This window comes from Pseudorasbora parva, chromosome 21, assembly GCF_024679245.1.
Source record: "Pseudorasbora parva isolate DD20220531a chromosome 21, ASM2467924v1, whole genome shotgun sequence".
NCBI classification, from domain to species: Eukaryota; Metazoa; Chordata; class Actinopteri; order Cypriniformes; family Gobionidae; genus Pseudorasbora; species Pseudorasbora parva.
In genome coordinates this window covers 14,863,456-14,879,197 of record NC_090192.1, presented here as the reverse complement: position 1 = coordinate 14,879,197, position 15,742 = coordinate 14,863,456, and the positions used below count along the sequence as shown (strand labels likewise).

General features: G+C 36.8%; 1 protein-coding gene across 3 annotated transcripts in view; it reads left to right on the top strand.

Moving 5' to 3' along the window:
- Positions 1–13,039, top strand: part of aclyb (ATP citrate lyase b) — a 75,910-nt gene extending 62,871 nt beyond the window's left edge. For all 3 annotated transcript variants that reach the window (XM_067429354.1, XM_067429357.1, XM_067429356.1), the window contains 8 exons: positions 3,128–3,221; positions 5,388–5,542; positions 5,669–5,819; positions 6,208–6,351; positions 10,108–10,221; positions 10,731–10,813; positions 11,593–11,669; positions 12,274–13,039. In XM_067429354.1, the coding sequence (XP_067285455.1) occupies positions 3,128–3,221; positions 5,388–5,542; positions 5,669–5,819; positions 6,208–6,351; positions 10,108–10,221; positions 10,731–10,813; positions 11,593–11,669; positions 12,274–12,368 (913 nt within the window). In that variant the 3' untranslated portion in view covers positions 12,369–13,039. The remainder of the gene's footprint in view (positions 1–3,127; positions 3,222–5,387; positions 5,543–5,668; positions 5,820–6,207; positions 6,352–10,107; positions 10,222–10,730; positions 10,814–11,592; positions 11,670–12,273) is intronic.
- Positions 13,040–15,742: the final 2,703 nt, after the last annotated feature.

Sequence of the window (15,742 nt, the reverse complement as noted above, 5' to 3'; positions counted from 1 at the left end):
TTCATTATTAGTTTTTCATTAATATAATAACATAATTTACCTTCTGTTTTAAAAAGCATTATTTTGTTTTTAGATTGTAATGTTGAAGTGTTAGAATGTAATGTTTTTGACCCCTTTTTGCACATCATAGACTAAATGGTTACATTCACTATGCTTATTTTCAGCCTTCAATATTATGGGCTCAAATTCCCGCCCATTGAATTGCAGTTAATCATAAAAAAATAAGCCTGAATCAAAATTTTAAAAACACGTGAAAATATAACGCACAAAACTGAAAAATCAATGCAGAATCACAAACAATGCGGTCATAGAAATACAAATAATAAGCGTGAGTCGAACATTAAACAAGTTTAAAATTATATTGCTCAACTGAATCATGAATTCAAAATTATCTGAATCGCACACAAAATCATGTTTTCTGCTCTTATTTTCATTTTTTGTATGTCTGTGCTCTTTTCTCCTTTGCTTGTTTCGACATTCTGCGCTTGCGTTTCCAAATGTTGCAGTTCGAGTTTCATGTAAATTAGGGGCGTGTCTTAGCATCACCATTGGTCCACTAGTTCTAGATTGACAGCTCATCCCGTAGCCAATCAATGGAAGAGGGAAGTTGACGTCACAGAGACTCGTACCGATCAGTTCAGCCAGCCGCTGTTGACGCGCTCTCTATCACTGTATCGGCAAGGACATGCATTATTTTATTGTTATGAATATAATCTTAGGAATCTATTCTTTTGTATGATAGACATTTTAGGGGGTTTTCTCACAATTAAAGCAGTCAAATGAGCGTAATCATGATTGGGTGCTTACCGACGCTTGGCCGCTCAGTTCAGCCAGCCGAGTTCTCTAACACCAGTGGTGGAGGAAGTACTGAATCTCTGTCATTAAATCAGCGTGTCACAGGGAAAAATTAACAAAATCTACATCTAAATTCACATAATTTGTGTTTAAATTCTGAGTAATGACTTTGTCATTTTAGTGCATATGCCATTAATGAAACTGGAATAGGCCTATTAATTTAAATGTATATCAAAATGAAAACAGAGTTTAAACTTGTTTGTAGTTACTTCATTAATTTTCTCAGTCTTTTCTCACTTTTTGCATTCATTTACATTTCCTGTCGCTGTACATACTCGTTTATTGTATAGGACAGTGTAAACAGCTCAATAACCCTTTTATTTAAATAGGTTTTAAGAGAATTCTCTCTATAGTTGAACTGAGCGGCCAGCCAAGCGTCAGTAATGCTGCCTTCATATGCTATCGGACATTTTTATAAATCTGACTTCTGAAGTCGTGATTAGGAGATCATTGCATTCAAGTTTCAATTTTTACCTAGGAAACTCTGAGAGCACGTGAGGCAGTATAAGCACCCAGTCATGAACACACTCATTTGACTGCTTTAATTGTGAGAAACCCCCTAAACATCTATAATACAAAATAATAGATTCCTAAGATTATATTCATAACAATAAAATAATGCATGTCCTTGCCGATACAGTGATAGAGAGCGTGTTATAGCCTACTCGTAGCTGAAGTCAACAGCGGCTGGCTGAACTGATCGGTACGAGTCTCTGTGACGTCCACTTCCCTCTTCCATTGATTGGCTATGGGATGAGCTGCCAATCTAGAACTAGTGGACCAATGGTGATGCTAAGACACGCCCCTAATTTACATGAAACTCAAACTGCAACATTTGGAAACGCAAGCGCAGAATGTCGAAACAAGCAAAGGAGAAAAGAGCACAGACATACAAAAAATGAAAATAAGAGCAGAAAACATGATTTTGTGTGCGATTCAGATAATTTTGAATTCATTATTCAGTTTTGAGCAATTCAGCAAATAATAATAAAATAATTTTAAACTTGTTTAAATGTTTGACTCACGCTTATTATTTGTATTTCTATGACCGCATTGTTTGTGATTCTGCATTGATTTTTCAGTTTTGTGCGTTACATTTTCACGTGTGTTTTTAAAATTTTGATTCGTGCTTATTATTTTTGTATGCTTGACTGCAATTGAATGGGCGGGAATTTAAGCCCATATAATATGACCATTGTTTGTAGGACAGTAGTTATTGGGCAGGATCTGAAAAAAAAAAAAAAAAAACATTAAATACAGATAATTGTTTGACCTTCGCTAAAATCCAGCATTTAAAGTATAAGCAGTAATGATACATTATTATGTTAAATGGTTATTTAATTTGTACATTCAGTCTTGCATTATTAATTTGGTTTGTTGGTATTAACAATGTATTCATTTAAGGCAGATACAATAAGCTCATTTAAGTAATGAATACATGTTGTTAACAAAATGATTTGGATAGATAGAAAATTTAGCAGTGGTGTATGTTGATTGGAGTTAGCGTCATCTAAAGTCCTGTCAGGAGTTAGTCATCTCTTCACAAGTGCTGGGGCATCTAAAATCTTCATAAGAGGCTGGGTCTAAAGCTGACATACTCTCTAAACACTGTTCATAATATTAAGCAAAGATAATCATGTGCATTTGTTCTGATATAACTGGAGTACAATGTTATGACATGCATTATGTGAATGCTTGGCTAAAGAGAAGTTTCTATAATTTATATTTAAACTGGGAGAGCGAGTCTGAACCCTGACTGCCGTCTAATATAACACCCAGGATGAAGTTACAGTACATCAGTCTAAATGCAAATGATAAAGGCTTGTCAGCCACAATGCATTGGTGTGCATGTTTTCTACTTGTTTTTAATGCTTAAGCCACTATGAAATAAAGGCTTTCTATACTTTCATAAACCAGAGTGCCATGGCTTAATATCTTTTGTGAGTCGGACGGTCCGAGAGCACAGAGACACAGATTTTACACTCCTTCCTATACTTTTTGCATTTCTTGTTTTATGAATTCAAATTGTACTCTAAGAGATTCTGTGTACAGGTTTTTGGTCCGATAAGTAATACCTCAGTCTTATCTAAATTTAATAGAAGAAAATGACAGATCATCCGATTTTTATTTTATTTATTTTTTTATAATATTTTTATTATCTTTTTTTTCAGATAAATGTTAAATTGTGTAAATATAGCAACCTTAATACATACCGTCATTAACCTTTTAATGCTTCGACTATGTTGTTAATTTTCTCTGTTTTTTTGGGAAGGTTTGTGTATGATGACCTTGTCACAAATGGAATCATTGTTCCAGCACAGGAAGTTCCTCCTCCTACCGTCCCGATGGATTACTCCTGGGCCAGAGTAAGACCTGCATTATTACCTTGTTTCTGTACATCAAGCTGTTCTTTGACTGAAATCAGTCATTATTAATTCTTACCAGTTGTGAGATATGCTTTTGTTTGTAGTATTATGGACAGTACCTGTTAAAAGTTTGGAAAATGACATGTTTTTGAAAGAAGTTCACTAAGGCTGTATATACAGTAAAAACAGTAATATTACTAATTAAAATAATTGTTTTCTATTTGAATATATTTTAGAATGTCATTTATTTTTGTGATGACAGCTGAATTTTCAGCATCATTATTTCAGTCTTCAGTGTCACATGATCTCTCAGAAATTATTCTAATATGCTGATTTGGTGCTCAGGTAACATTTCTTATTATTATCAATGTTGAAAACAGTTGTTCTGTTTAATATTGTGGAAATGGTGATACTTTGTTTAGTATTATTTGTTGAATAGAAAATTTAAAAAGCAGCATTTATTTAATTTATTAAATATAAATATTGTGTAACATTATAAATGTCTTCACTGACACTTTTGATCAATTTAATGTATCCTTGATGAATAAAAGTACTAATATCTCACTTATTTTAATCTTACCAAAAATGTTGAAATGGTGTAATTGTTTCCACAAAAATATTAATAAGCAAATTAAAGCAAAAAAATAAATATTAGGGTATTATTTGAGCGATTTCCAAAGGATCATGTGACACTGAGACTGGAGTAATTATGCAGAAAAATGTAAAAATGCAACAATTTTTTTTTTTTTAATGTATTAAAGTAGAAAACAATTATTTTAAATATTAATGATATTTCACAATATTACTGTTTCACAGTGTTTTTGATTAAATAAATGCAGCCTTGGTGAGCAGAAGAGACTTATTTAATAAAAAAATAAAAAATGTAATGTTTCCAAACTCATTCAGAATTAGCAAGCAAGCAAGCAAGCAACTTTATTTATATAGCACATTTTTAAACAACAGCCGTTGCCCCAAAGTGCTTTACAGAGATAAATTAAAAACATTAAAACAAAATTCAACGTAGCATATACCCAAGCAAACTCAGCATTCAAAAGCTAAAGAAAATAAATATGTTTTTAAATACGACTTAAAAACTTCAACTGAAGGAGCTAACCTCACATGAAGTGGGAGACTATTTCAAAGTTTCGGACCTACCACGGAAAAAGCGCGCTCTCCTCTCGTTTTAAAATTACAGCGAGGGACCTTTAAGAACTTTTGGTCCGAGGACCTAAGAACTCTAGAGGGAGAGTAGGGAATGAGAAATTAGTTCCATGCCAGATAAAATAAATTAAAATAAAAACCTGAAAATCATTTTATTGGACAGTTTTCATTGTTTGATTATGTTAACAGTTGAGGAGGGATTACTGTACTAAAATACTCAGTTGTTTCCAGCAACTCTATTCAGTTGTTCATATAATTAAATCTGAATAATTAAAGTCCTTACAGTTCCCAAAAAATCTAAAATGTCTAACTGTTGCTAGGTTTCCATCCAACTATTTTTATGAAACAAAGTCTAGGCTAATCTGTAAATCGAGTTGCGCAGATGATCCGTTTTCATTTTGCATCTTTTTCAATACTCAAACTGAGGAGTTTTCAGCTTTTCCGCACTTAACCCAAGTAAAGTCTGCCAGAACCTTTTAGCACAAGTGCTTCAGGGTATGTAGTAGCTGAAAGAATTCATTAGCCTCTTAGACACAGCAATCCCACTAAATTACCATAAAATGACCAGGACTTTTCCAGTTAGCATCATACCTGTAATTTACTGGTAATGTTACATATTCACGTACCAAGAAAATGCCACACATGATCTCACAATGGTAATTTACCAGTAAAGAGTATATGTGTGAAAGGGGCTATTGTGTGAGCAATTATTTCACTCAATTCTTTATTTAATAACACTAATTGTTCCAGAACAACAAATACAGAACAGCAACTCTCCCCTAAATAAGGAGGTCATACAGTTGACTTCCTCTGAATGCTCATAATGATTTCATATTGGTCCGATTTTTAGAAATGAGCTTTGAACAGATGTGGAAAATTTAAAAAGAAACCCTGCATGTCTCTTGAATCATTATAATATTAAGGACACAAAAATAGCTAAAATACATAGAAGTTATTTAGTTAATTTTCAAGCTGTATCTGAGCTGGTCTGTGTGTGTGTTTTAGGAGCTGGGGTTGATTCGAAAACCTGCATCGTTCATGACTAGTATCTGTGATGAAAGGGGCCAGGAGCTCATATATGCTGGTATGCCCATCACAGAGGTGTTCAAAGAGGAAATGGGCCTCGGAGGAGTGCTGGGCCTGCTGTGGTTCCAGAGGAGGTTTGTAGCATAAAAATCCTTTATTATGTAAATATTTCTATTCCTATTGAAATACATTGATCGAGTATTTGTCTACTTGCATAAAGTTCTGACCTAGAAACATGAGTGCATGTGTGTATTTAATAGATTACCACGTTACGCATGTCAGTTCATTGAGATGTGTTTGATGGTGACTGCGGATCATGGGCCGGCTGTATCTGGTGCTCATAACACCATTGTGTGCGCTCGTGCCGGTAAAGACCTGGTGTCCAGTCTGACCTCTGGACTTCTGACAATAGTAAGATCAGCCACTGTACACACAACTTCTGCTTTACTAACTAAACTGGTTCTGCTACAGTCTGACAAAAACAAGACTTTGTAAGTCGCTTTGGATAAAAGCGTCTGCTAAATGATTAAATGTAAATGTAAGAGTTCAGCAACCTCATATCAAATATGAAATACGAGCCAACAGAGCCCGGCCATATTTGATTTAGCTGATATCGGTTGTTGATTTATAAGTAATATCAAAATCATTAAATATTTAGAAAACACTTCATTATATATTTAATAATTATTTTATATGATATTTAACACTGATATGATAAGAAATAGTTAAGAAATATAATAATAATAAAAAAGAATGTTGTATTTAAGCTGAGACTAAATAGTTTGTTCCTGTTTTGCAGGGAGATAGATTCGGTGGCGCTCTGGACGCAGCTGCTAAACAGTTCAGTAAAGCATTTGACAGCGGCCTGCTACCAATGGAGTTTGTCAACAAGATGAAGAAAGATGGCATGCTTATTATGGGCATCGGGCATCGAGTCAAATCAGTAAATACATGCAAATACAGAGAGAAACACACCACATGAGACCAGATTACTTATGTCAAAAAATAATTTTACACCAAAACATGAATCGTAATGTATTATTACATGTTACGTAATGTTTAGTTCCCTTTCGAAGTAGAACTCAATACTGGGTCTTGGAATGACACCATTAGGAACAGCATCGGTGAGGTCGGTGTCTGAAGCATGTGTGAACACGCCAGAAAACCATTGGCAGACCGCAGTTCATGATGTCATACGCCCATGTGAATAAATGGGACACTATTTTTGTCGCTTGTTTGTTTGTTTGTTTATAAGACAAAACACTACTAGTAGAGTGCGTTTGAGCTGGATGCGCTCATTATGATTAGCATATGATTGAGAGAGACTAGTAAGAAGCTTACTTTTTTCCTTGATTCTCTCCCGAGAGATAGTAGTCAGCGTTTGCACAAGCACATTCGGCTCCACCTAGGGTTGGCTCTTTTGAGGGATGAGAGTTTAGCGCGCCTAGGACGGGAAGTCATTTCCCTTTGGGAACTCCTGCTAGCTCTAACACTTTCATGTCAATTTCTAATCTCAAAAACAGGAAGAAAAGAAACTGATTAATGTGGACTGTCTAATTCTGAAGAATGTGATTGATAAATCTCACTGGTGAAGGTTGTCTCTCGTGGGGCAGATCTAGCCATCCATGCCACTAAACACATGGCCAATGAAATTGGTTGCTATAGTTACAATATAGATGCATCTGTAATAAGGAGAAAGAAAAAAATCTTTGTTTGCATTCTGCTATCTTTTCTAGTCTAGAGTAATGCTGTGGGTCAGTATGCTCCTCTGAGGCCTTGGTCCAGGGACAGATTGATAGATTGTAGAGGTCTTTGATGTTCTGACCCTACAGGGCATCCTCCTGTGGATAGCAACCATGGCCAAATTGGCTCAGGACTAGAGCAGGTTATTTGGCAAAACAAGGATCTGAAACCGCTCTCTCTGTCGCCTGTTTCATATGCGTACCGAGCAGAGCTTGATTGAAATTTTTTCATGTTGTACAAACATGTTGTAAATATACATACATCAATGACGCTTTTCACAGAGCACTAACACTTACACATGCAGTAGTCTGTTCCCTTTTACATTTTCCCTGTATTGAGCTATATTTTGTTAGGGTTTAAAGGTCCTGTTCTTCGCGAGTTCCATCTTTCAGACTTAGTGTGTAATGTTGCTGTTAGAGCATAAATAATACCTGTAAAATTATAAAGCTCAAAGTTCAATGCCAAGCGAGATATTTTAAGAAGTTCCCTTTCAAAGCGAATGGCCGGTTTGGACTACACCCCTGCACTTCCTTGCATGAATGACATCACTAGAACCGTTTGTTGACTAACCCTCTGCCCAAAAGTACACGCAAAATCGAGGGCGTGGTCTTGTTGCTCTCCCACGTAGAGAAGAGCGCGCATTCAGCGCTTAGATCTCCCAGTTATGGTAAGTGGCGGGACCTTTCCGGGCAAAGTGCGCTAAGCTGCTGTCCAATCACAACACGGGAAGCGTTGGCCCAATCAGAACTCGTTACATGTTTCTGAAGGAGGGACTTCATAGAACAAGGAAATCATCAAGCCGTTTTTAGGACAGAGGAAACAGCGCTGTACAGATAAGTAAATTGTGTGAAAAAAACTTAAAAAAAACAATTCACGTGTAATAATACTGTGTTTTTTTACATGTGAAACATGAACTCATGTTATATTGCACACTGTAAACATAATCAAAGCTTCGAAAACACGCGAAGAACGGGACCTTTAAAGTAAAATTGTACGCTCCCCTGTTGATGCTTGTTTGGAAGGTACCCCCTTAGGGTGGATGCAGAGTGAATGGAGTATGTAGGGCAATTACTTTCCCCTACTTCATTACCACCCTCCCCAACCACTGTTGGGTCTTGATGTAATGATTTATTCTCCCCTTTGGGTGCGTATTGTAAAGGCCTCTGTGGTTGAGCTGCTCGGTGGTTGAGTTTTAAGTAGGGCATAGCTCCCCTGCGGCCTCATTGGGTTTGGAGTATGTGGAATATGTTGGAGTTTGCGGATGAGACTTATAGCTTCTCTTATTTGCCTTCCTGTCTGAGTAATGACAAGGGACATATCTCCCCTTTAGATGGCCCTGAGGGTTGATGGTAGGTGAATGTACTAGATGGGCACTATTTTCCCTCTACTTCTTTCACTTCTCTCCCCAACTCTGGTTAGATATCAAAGAAGGGATAAAGTAGGGCAGTTGCTTCACATCACCTCCATTCATGAATCCTCTCCCGTGGTCTCATGGGATAGTAATGTGTCCATCAAATGCGCACTTCAGAATCTTGCCGGAAGTAGTAGGTAATCTGGGGACTTTTCGCCTACTGTTTTTTGAATAATATGAATTTGGACATACTACTTTGTTGGCGTAGTGTTTTTCGCATACTATTTAGTAGAGAATTATTTTATTTTCTATGCAGTGGCAATGTCTCGTTCACCTTCTCTGGGAGCCATGGTTGCAGTCATAACCTAAAATGTTTTCTAGGGAATACTTGATTTTTAGGGCCAGATTTAGTAAACAAGACAAATAAGCGTGAAACCGCAATCCCATAAAGGCAGATGGGAGTTCTGTGATTGATCTAATAACAATGCACAAATATCAGCCACAAAAATAACTGTTCACTCCTTTTCAATGCTAATTGTTCTCTGTTTTTTTTTAAATCCTGACAGTAGTTTTTTAAATCCAAAAGTTGGGTTTTGGCTTTAAGTTTGTGCTGGTGCAGGCTCTGGCCCTTAGTGTTTAAAGGAAAAATTCCATAAACCAAAATATGCATCATACAAGCAGTTCTTACAGCTCAAGTCAAACAATAGCTTTGTGTGAGCAACACACAAAAATTGAAGCCAGTAGACAGTTGGTCAACCCAAAAAGGCATCACCAGGTATTCTGAATGTGAAAGTGAGGAACACCGTCTTCCATTCCATTTATGGAGGTACTTTGTGAAGATGGTGAGTCCCTTAAACAAATCCAAACCGGAGAAATAAGAACCAATTAAGGGTCTGTTACCGTAATGTCATCTGAAGCCTAAGAAGAAGGTCAAATGAGGCCAGCTTGAGTTAAAAAAAAAATAATTTCAGGGCAATACATCTGTCCTTGTATCATAATGAAGGGGGAACATGTCATTAAAGGAATTAAGTTGTATGTTTGGCATAATATTTTATTAGCATTTCTTAGAAAACAAAAGCTGATTTACTGATCAGCTTTACTAATTTGAAAAACCTTTGTCTGCCAAATAATATTCACAGTCAACAAATAAGTAAAACAAAACAAAACAGGAAATTGTCAGAGAATCCCTGCATACTCTCATGACTGTCATGGTCAGTAAGCCTCTTAAAATATAAATATTTTGAATGATGAAGGACATTTCCTTGACTGGATCATTAAAATGTCATGTGGTGGGACTTAATGGGTCTGTTCACCCAAAACTGAAAATTGAATCACACTTATGTCATTGTCATTCCAATAAGACTTCCATTCATCTTTTGAAAACAAAGCTGTTCATCATATTCTCTCATAGTTGTTGTCCAATCAACAAAATCAACGCAATCAACATTTTCAAGCTTCAAAAAGTGCATAAAGACATAATAAAAGTTTAAATTATTTGAATTTTTTAATATATTTTTTTATACTCGCAGCTCTTATTCTCTTTCTATACATGCAGCTTTAAATATGTTTTAAAGGTTCATTCATGATGTTTTCTTTTGGTGACAGATCAATAACCCCGATATGAGGGTGCAGATCCTGAAGGACTATGTAAAGCAGCATTTCCCATCAACACAGTTACTGGACTATGCTCTCGATGTAGAGAAGATCACCACCTCAAAGGTGACGTTATTACTCATGCCATTTTAAAGGAACTGTATGTAAGAAATGTATTTTAATAAATCCTAAAAGGGCCCTGATATGCCACTAGACATTAAGAAATCAGGTTAATTTCAAAAACTTATATCACTGACAAAAGTTGTCCGGCCAGGATATTGTCATTTAAAAGTTGTTGTTGCAGCCCTCAACTGATGTTGATGTTGACATGTTGTGTTTTGGCCTGAAGCTCCACCCTCCACCTATCTACCAATCACAAAGTCAGTAGTGTTTCGGCATCCGGGTTGCCAGATCTGCTCTAGTTACCACAGCTGCAGCTACAAATGTTCCTGCCGGATCCTGCAGCTTATCTGGCAACCTCGAGTCAGGGGGAAGGGGAAAGGGGAAACACCTCTACAGTTATTTGAAAGTGCAGTACCAGTTTTGGCCACAATCTTACATACACTTCCTTTAATGCATGTTTATTTTGTATTCTATTTCTCCTCATGATGCTGATATTAAAATCTCTTTTGCAGAAACCCAACCTTATTCTTAACGTTGATGGTTTTATTGGTGTGGCTTTTGTCGACCTACTAAGAACATGTGGTGGATTCACACGGTGAGTCAAGAAGAGTATTGTATTTAAATGTATTATGGATTGGACTAATCATTCCCTAAAAATGAAAGGGACTGTCCAGACTTTCATCAGCCACAGGTGCAAAAGCAAAGTCATTTTATGGGGGTGCATCATTACAAACGGTATGGGTGACTTGCATATGTGTGAAGGGACCATCAATGTCGGGGTGTATATTGGGATTGTACAAAGACATTTAATCGTATTAAGATGACATCTTTCTTGGGGAATCAAGACAATGCCAGGTCTCATTCTGCACATGTCATACTCCAAGACGTAGAGTCTGTGATTCCGAAGTACAGTATCTACAATGGTTCGAAGAGTGACCGACACATACTCCAGCCACACATACTCCTCAAAACATTAGAGTCATCCATGACGAGGAGCCGTGCCGATGCACAACCCACGCAAAGATGAAAATTCTGCAAATAACTGCAATGGCAGGTTTCAAACAGAGATGGCGACAAAGAGGCAAAACTTACAGACTGCAGCTTTGTTCCTGTGCAATTCTTTTAAAAAATGCATAAGTTCTCAAAAATTCTTAATTGAATCACTTCAGTGTCACTTCAGAGTACTTGTCCACATTTGTAGTAATATGTATTATATTAGCTAGTGTTATGTTGATTATTTGAAACAACCCAATAAATTCATTAAATAACTTTATTGTAAATAGGAGTTGTAGTTAATAAACATTCATTGAATTTCATTGTACAGATCACATATCTAAATTGAGTGTGTTTATGAGAGCTGATTATGTGTTGCAGGGATGAGGCAGATGAGTTCATTGAGATCGGTACTCTCAATGGAATATTCGTTCTGGGACGCAGCATTGGTTTCATCGGTAAACCACTGAATCACCCTTCACTGTTCATACACTTACATTCCCACCCAGATTTAAAATTTAAGAAGGTGCTTTCATGGCATGTTGGAATTACCATAATTATGAGATTCTGACTTGTAAAAAGCATTCACGTCCTCGTAGAACAAGTAATTACAACTAGTAAACTAAATTTAAGGAGAGCTCTGACTTTTACTACCTGACCACTGCAACATCACACAGAAACACTTATGTGGCTTTAGCTGTAAAATGTAGTTATGTCATTATATATTTGTTACAAAAATGTCTATAATTAACAGTTCACGTATTAATAATGCAAGAATAATCTAAACAATAAACAAAAGACATCTAATACAGTTGAATGTAGCTAGCACACACTTGATTACATCTAATATCCCACTAAGTACTATAAGTATGAGTATGAGGACGTGAACAGCTGTGAGTTATTTGAATTTTTATTTGGACACCAAAATACAAATATATTTGTGTGAAAATTGCAGCTTTGGGGGAGTGTGTATAATTTGTGTGGGTCCGGGTATGTAAATAAAGTTACATTTTTATGTTTTAGATTTTTTTTTTAAATTTGTTTTCACTGTCAATCCCACAGGTCACTATCTGGACCAGAAACGTCTGAAGCAGGGTCTCTACCGCCACCCGTGGGATGATATCTCCTATGTACTTCCCGAGCACATGTCTATGTAAACCTGGAACCAATCAGTATTTTGGATATTATGGAAACATATGTCTATTTTATTACCTTACCATAGTGGAAAAGGGAGGGGGTAAATTATTCATTCATAACCAAAGAGATAGACTAGCAAAATACTGAGAGGAGTGGGTCACTTTTTTGCAAAGCATGAGAATTCTCAATTTAATTTATAAAATAGCTGCTTCTAAAGCAAACCTCTTAAATGTGTATGGCACAATGCTATTGGACATCTTACATAACTAACACTACCATTACCCTTCCTTTGCTCTGGTTAAAATGAACAAATGCTGTGTCATTTATGGGTCTTGAGGCTGTGAGTTATAATAGTCTGAAGACACCACAACGCAAATTCTACTGCATACTCTCAAGTATTACCTGTTATGTCTCAACACAGTTTGTAATAAGATCTAAATGCACTTTAGAATTAGATTAGAGAAATTACACATATTTGTGTTTTTATTTGTCTAAAATATTGGGGAAGCATGTTCATACATGACTTCCCACTGATCTAAAGAAAATTTAAGTCTTTTAACACTGAACCTTCAGTAAGCAAACTGCTAAGGGCACATTAATCACTATTTGGGAAAAGTAAAACTAAATCCGCTTCTATTGTTTTTATGTGCAAAATGATGGTATTTTTGAGAATAAAGTTCTTTATTGGTTATTTGTGTTGTATAATGTTATTTTGTGCAGGACTCAACCCTGGTCATGGGTTTATTGCAAAACATAATGAAGCCAACACAAACATGTCAGAATTTTCTAAAATGGCTAAAATGAATTAACTGATTTTAGTATAGACAACAAAAATAAATAGGAACTTTAATAGTAAAACAAATTATAAATCTACATTTTGAAAGACAAATGGATAGCTAAATAAAATTGTTCAAATGAATGGTTAAACCCTCTGGTATTGTTCACGTGGAAGTCCACAATCAAAAGTGACAGAACACCTAAAATTATTATTTTTTTATTTCCTGTTAAATCAGTATAATACACTCACCTAAAGGATTATTAGGAACATCATACTAATACTGTGTTTGACCCCCTTTCGTCTTCATAAATTCCTTAATTCTACGTGGCATTGATTCAACAAGGTGCTGAAAGCATTCTTTAGAAATGTTGGCCCATATTGATAGGATAGCTTCTTGCAGTTGATGGAGATTTGTGGGATGCACATCCAGGGCACGAAGCTCCCGTTCCACCAGAAAGATGCTCTATTGGGTTGAGATCTGGCAACTGTGGGGTCCATTTTTTGCCACTTTGTGGTCCATTATTAAAGGGATGGACAGGGTCAGAAACAATGCTCTAGTAAGTATTTAAATGATGCCCAATTGGCACTAAGAGGCCTAAAGTGTGCCAAGAAAACATCCCCCACACCATAACACCACCACCAGCAGCCTGCACAGTGGTAACAAGGAATGATGGATCCATGTTCTCATTCTGTTTATGCCAAATTCTGACTACCATCTGAATGTCTCAACAGAAATCGAGACTCATCAGACCAGGCAACATTTTTCCAGTCTTCATCTGTCCAATTTTGGTGAGCTTGTGTAGCCTCTTTTTCCTTTTTGTAGTGGAGATGATGGTGGGGTCTTCTGCTGTTGTAGCCCATCCGTCTCAAGGCCGTGTTGTGGCTTCACAAATGCTTTGCTGCATACCTCGGTTGTAACGAGTGGTTATTTCAGTCAAAGTTGCTCTTCTATCGGCTTGAATCAGTCGGCCCATTCTCCTCTGACCTCTAGCACCAACACAGCATTTTCGCCCACAGGACTGCCGCATACTGTGTGTTTTTCCCTTTTCACACCATTCTTTGTAAACCCTAGAAATGGTTGTGTGTGAAAATCCCAGTAACTGAGCAGATTGTGAAATGCTCAGACCGGCCCGTCTGGCACCAACAACCATTGCCACGCTCAAAATTGCTAAAATCACCTTTCTTTCCCATTCTGACATTCAGTTTGGAGTTCAGGAGATTGTCTTGACCAGGACCACACCCCTAAATGCATTGAAGCAACTGTCATGTGATTGGTCGATTAGATAATTGCATTAATGAGAAATTGAACAGGAGTGTATATTTTTGTTCAATAATATTTGGTATTTTGAGGCCATTTTATGTTACTAATTAATATGTATCCAATAATTATGATCAATCAGAAATCTCTATTGTTTCTGAAATGTCTTTTATTTAACATTAATTTGAGTGCATTGTTTGAAGCGCATAGTGCAGGTGCACTTTGGGTGTGTCCGAATCCACTTTTGCTAGTTTAACGACAGAAAAAATGGTTTTCATGCTAAGCGTATGGTCCAAAAGAGTTGTACATAGTCTCTAAATGAGTCATGGGTGTGTTTTGGGCGTAAAATGCAATAAACCAATCAGAGTCTCATCTCCCATTCCCTTTAAAAGCCAGTTGCACCATGGCGGATTCGCTATTTGCCTAGTGGAATATAGACCCTCAACCTGACTAGTCTAAATATATTGCCACAGTTGGTCAAATAATTAGCCAATTTCATTCATAATTACTGATGCGTGTAATGGCTATCCCTTATGGCATGAAGTCATTTTTATCTTTATGTAAACAATATTAATATTTAATGCTGTAATGCTTTTATTTCTAATATTTGGCATGTTTGTGTGCTGCTGCGCCGCAGCGCCTCCCTGTGTGGAGTGTACATGTGTTGTGCACCTGCCTATTGGTGCATATTACTAACCTTTAAATAACAAAAAAAAATTGTGCTATTGACTTCAGACTTGGTTTTTGTTGGTCAATGGTGCAGACGTTTTTAGTTGCCTCAAAATTGCAACACACCAACAATACACCTGAACACACCTCGTTTTCAGACCATGGGCGAACAGATGGGCGCGAGTGCATGCTATTTAAACAACAAATGGCGCTGGGTGTGAAAATAACGTGTCAGGCTGAAACTAGGACAACAACAAAAACTTTGCTATAGTTTCAGCCTGACATCTGCTGTCGTGTTGCGCAGGGTATGATATGGCCCCTGATATTTTAGAGCAGGGTTCCCCAAATCCGGTCCTGGTGGGCCACTGTCCTATAGAGTTTAATTCCAACACTAACACACCTGAACAAGCTAGTCAAGGTCTTCAGATTTACTAGAAAATTGCAGGCAAGTGAGTTTGATCATGGTTTAAGCTAAACTGCAGGACAGTCGCCTTCCAGGGCTGGATTTGAGGAACCCTGTTTTAGAGTGTCACCCCTTTGCTTTTTGTCCTGCATTGTGGCTAATTTGTAGATTGTACCCCCAAAAATTGCTCTTTTCTCAGTTTTCTTGTATTTCCCATTAATACGTCTGTCATTTCTGAAGAAGTGAAGTGACATTAGGAGTAGAGAACACACACTGCTAACCATGG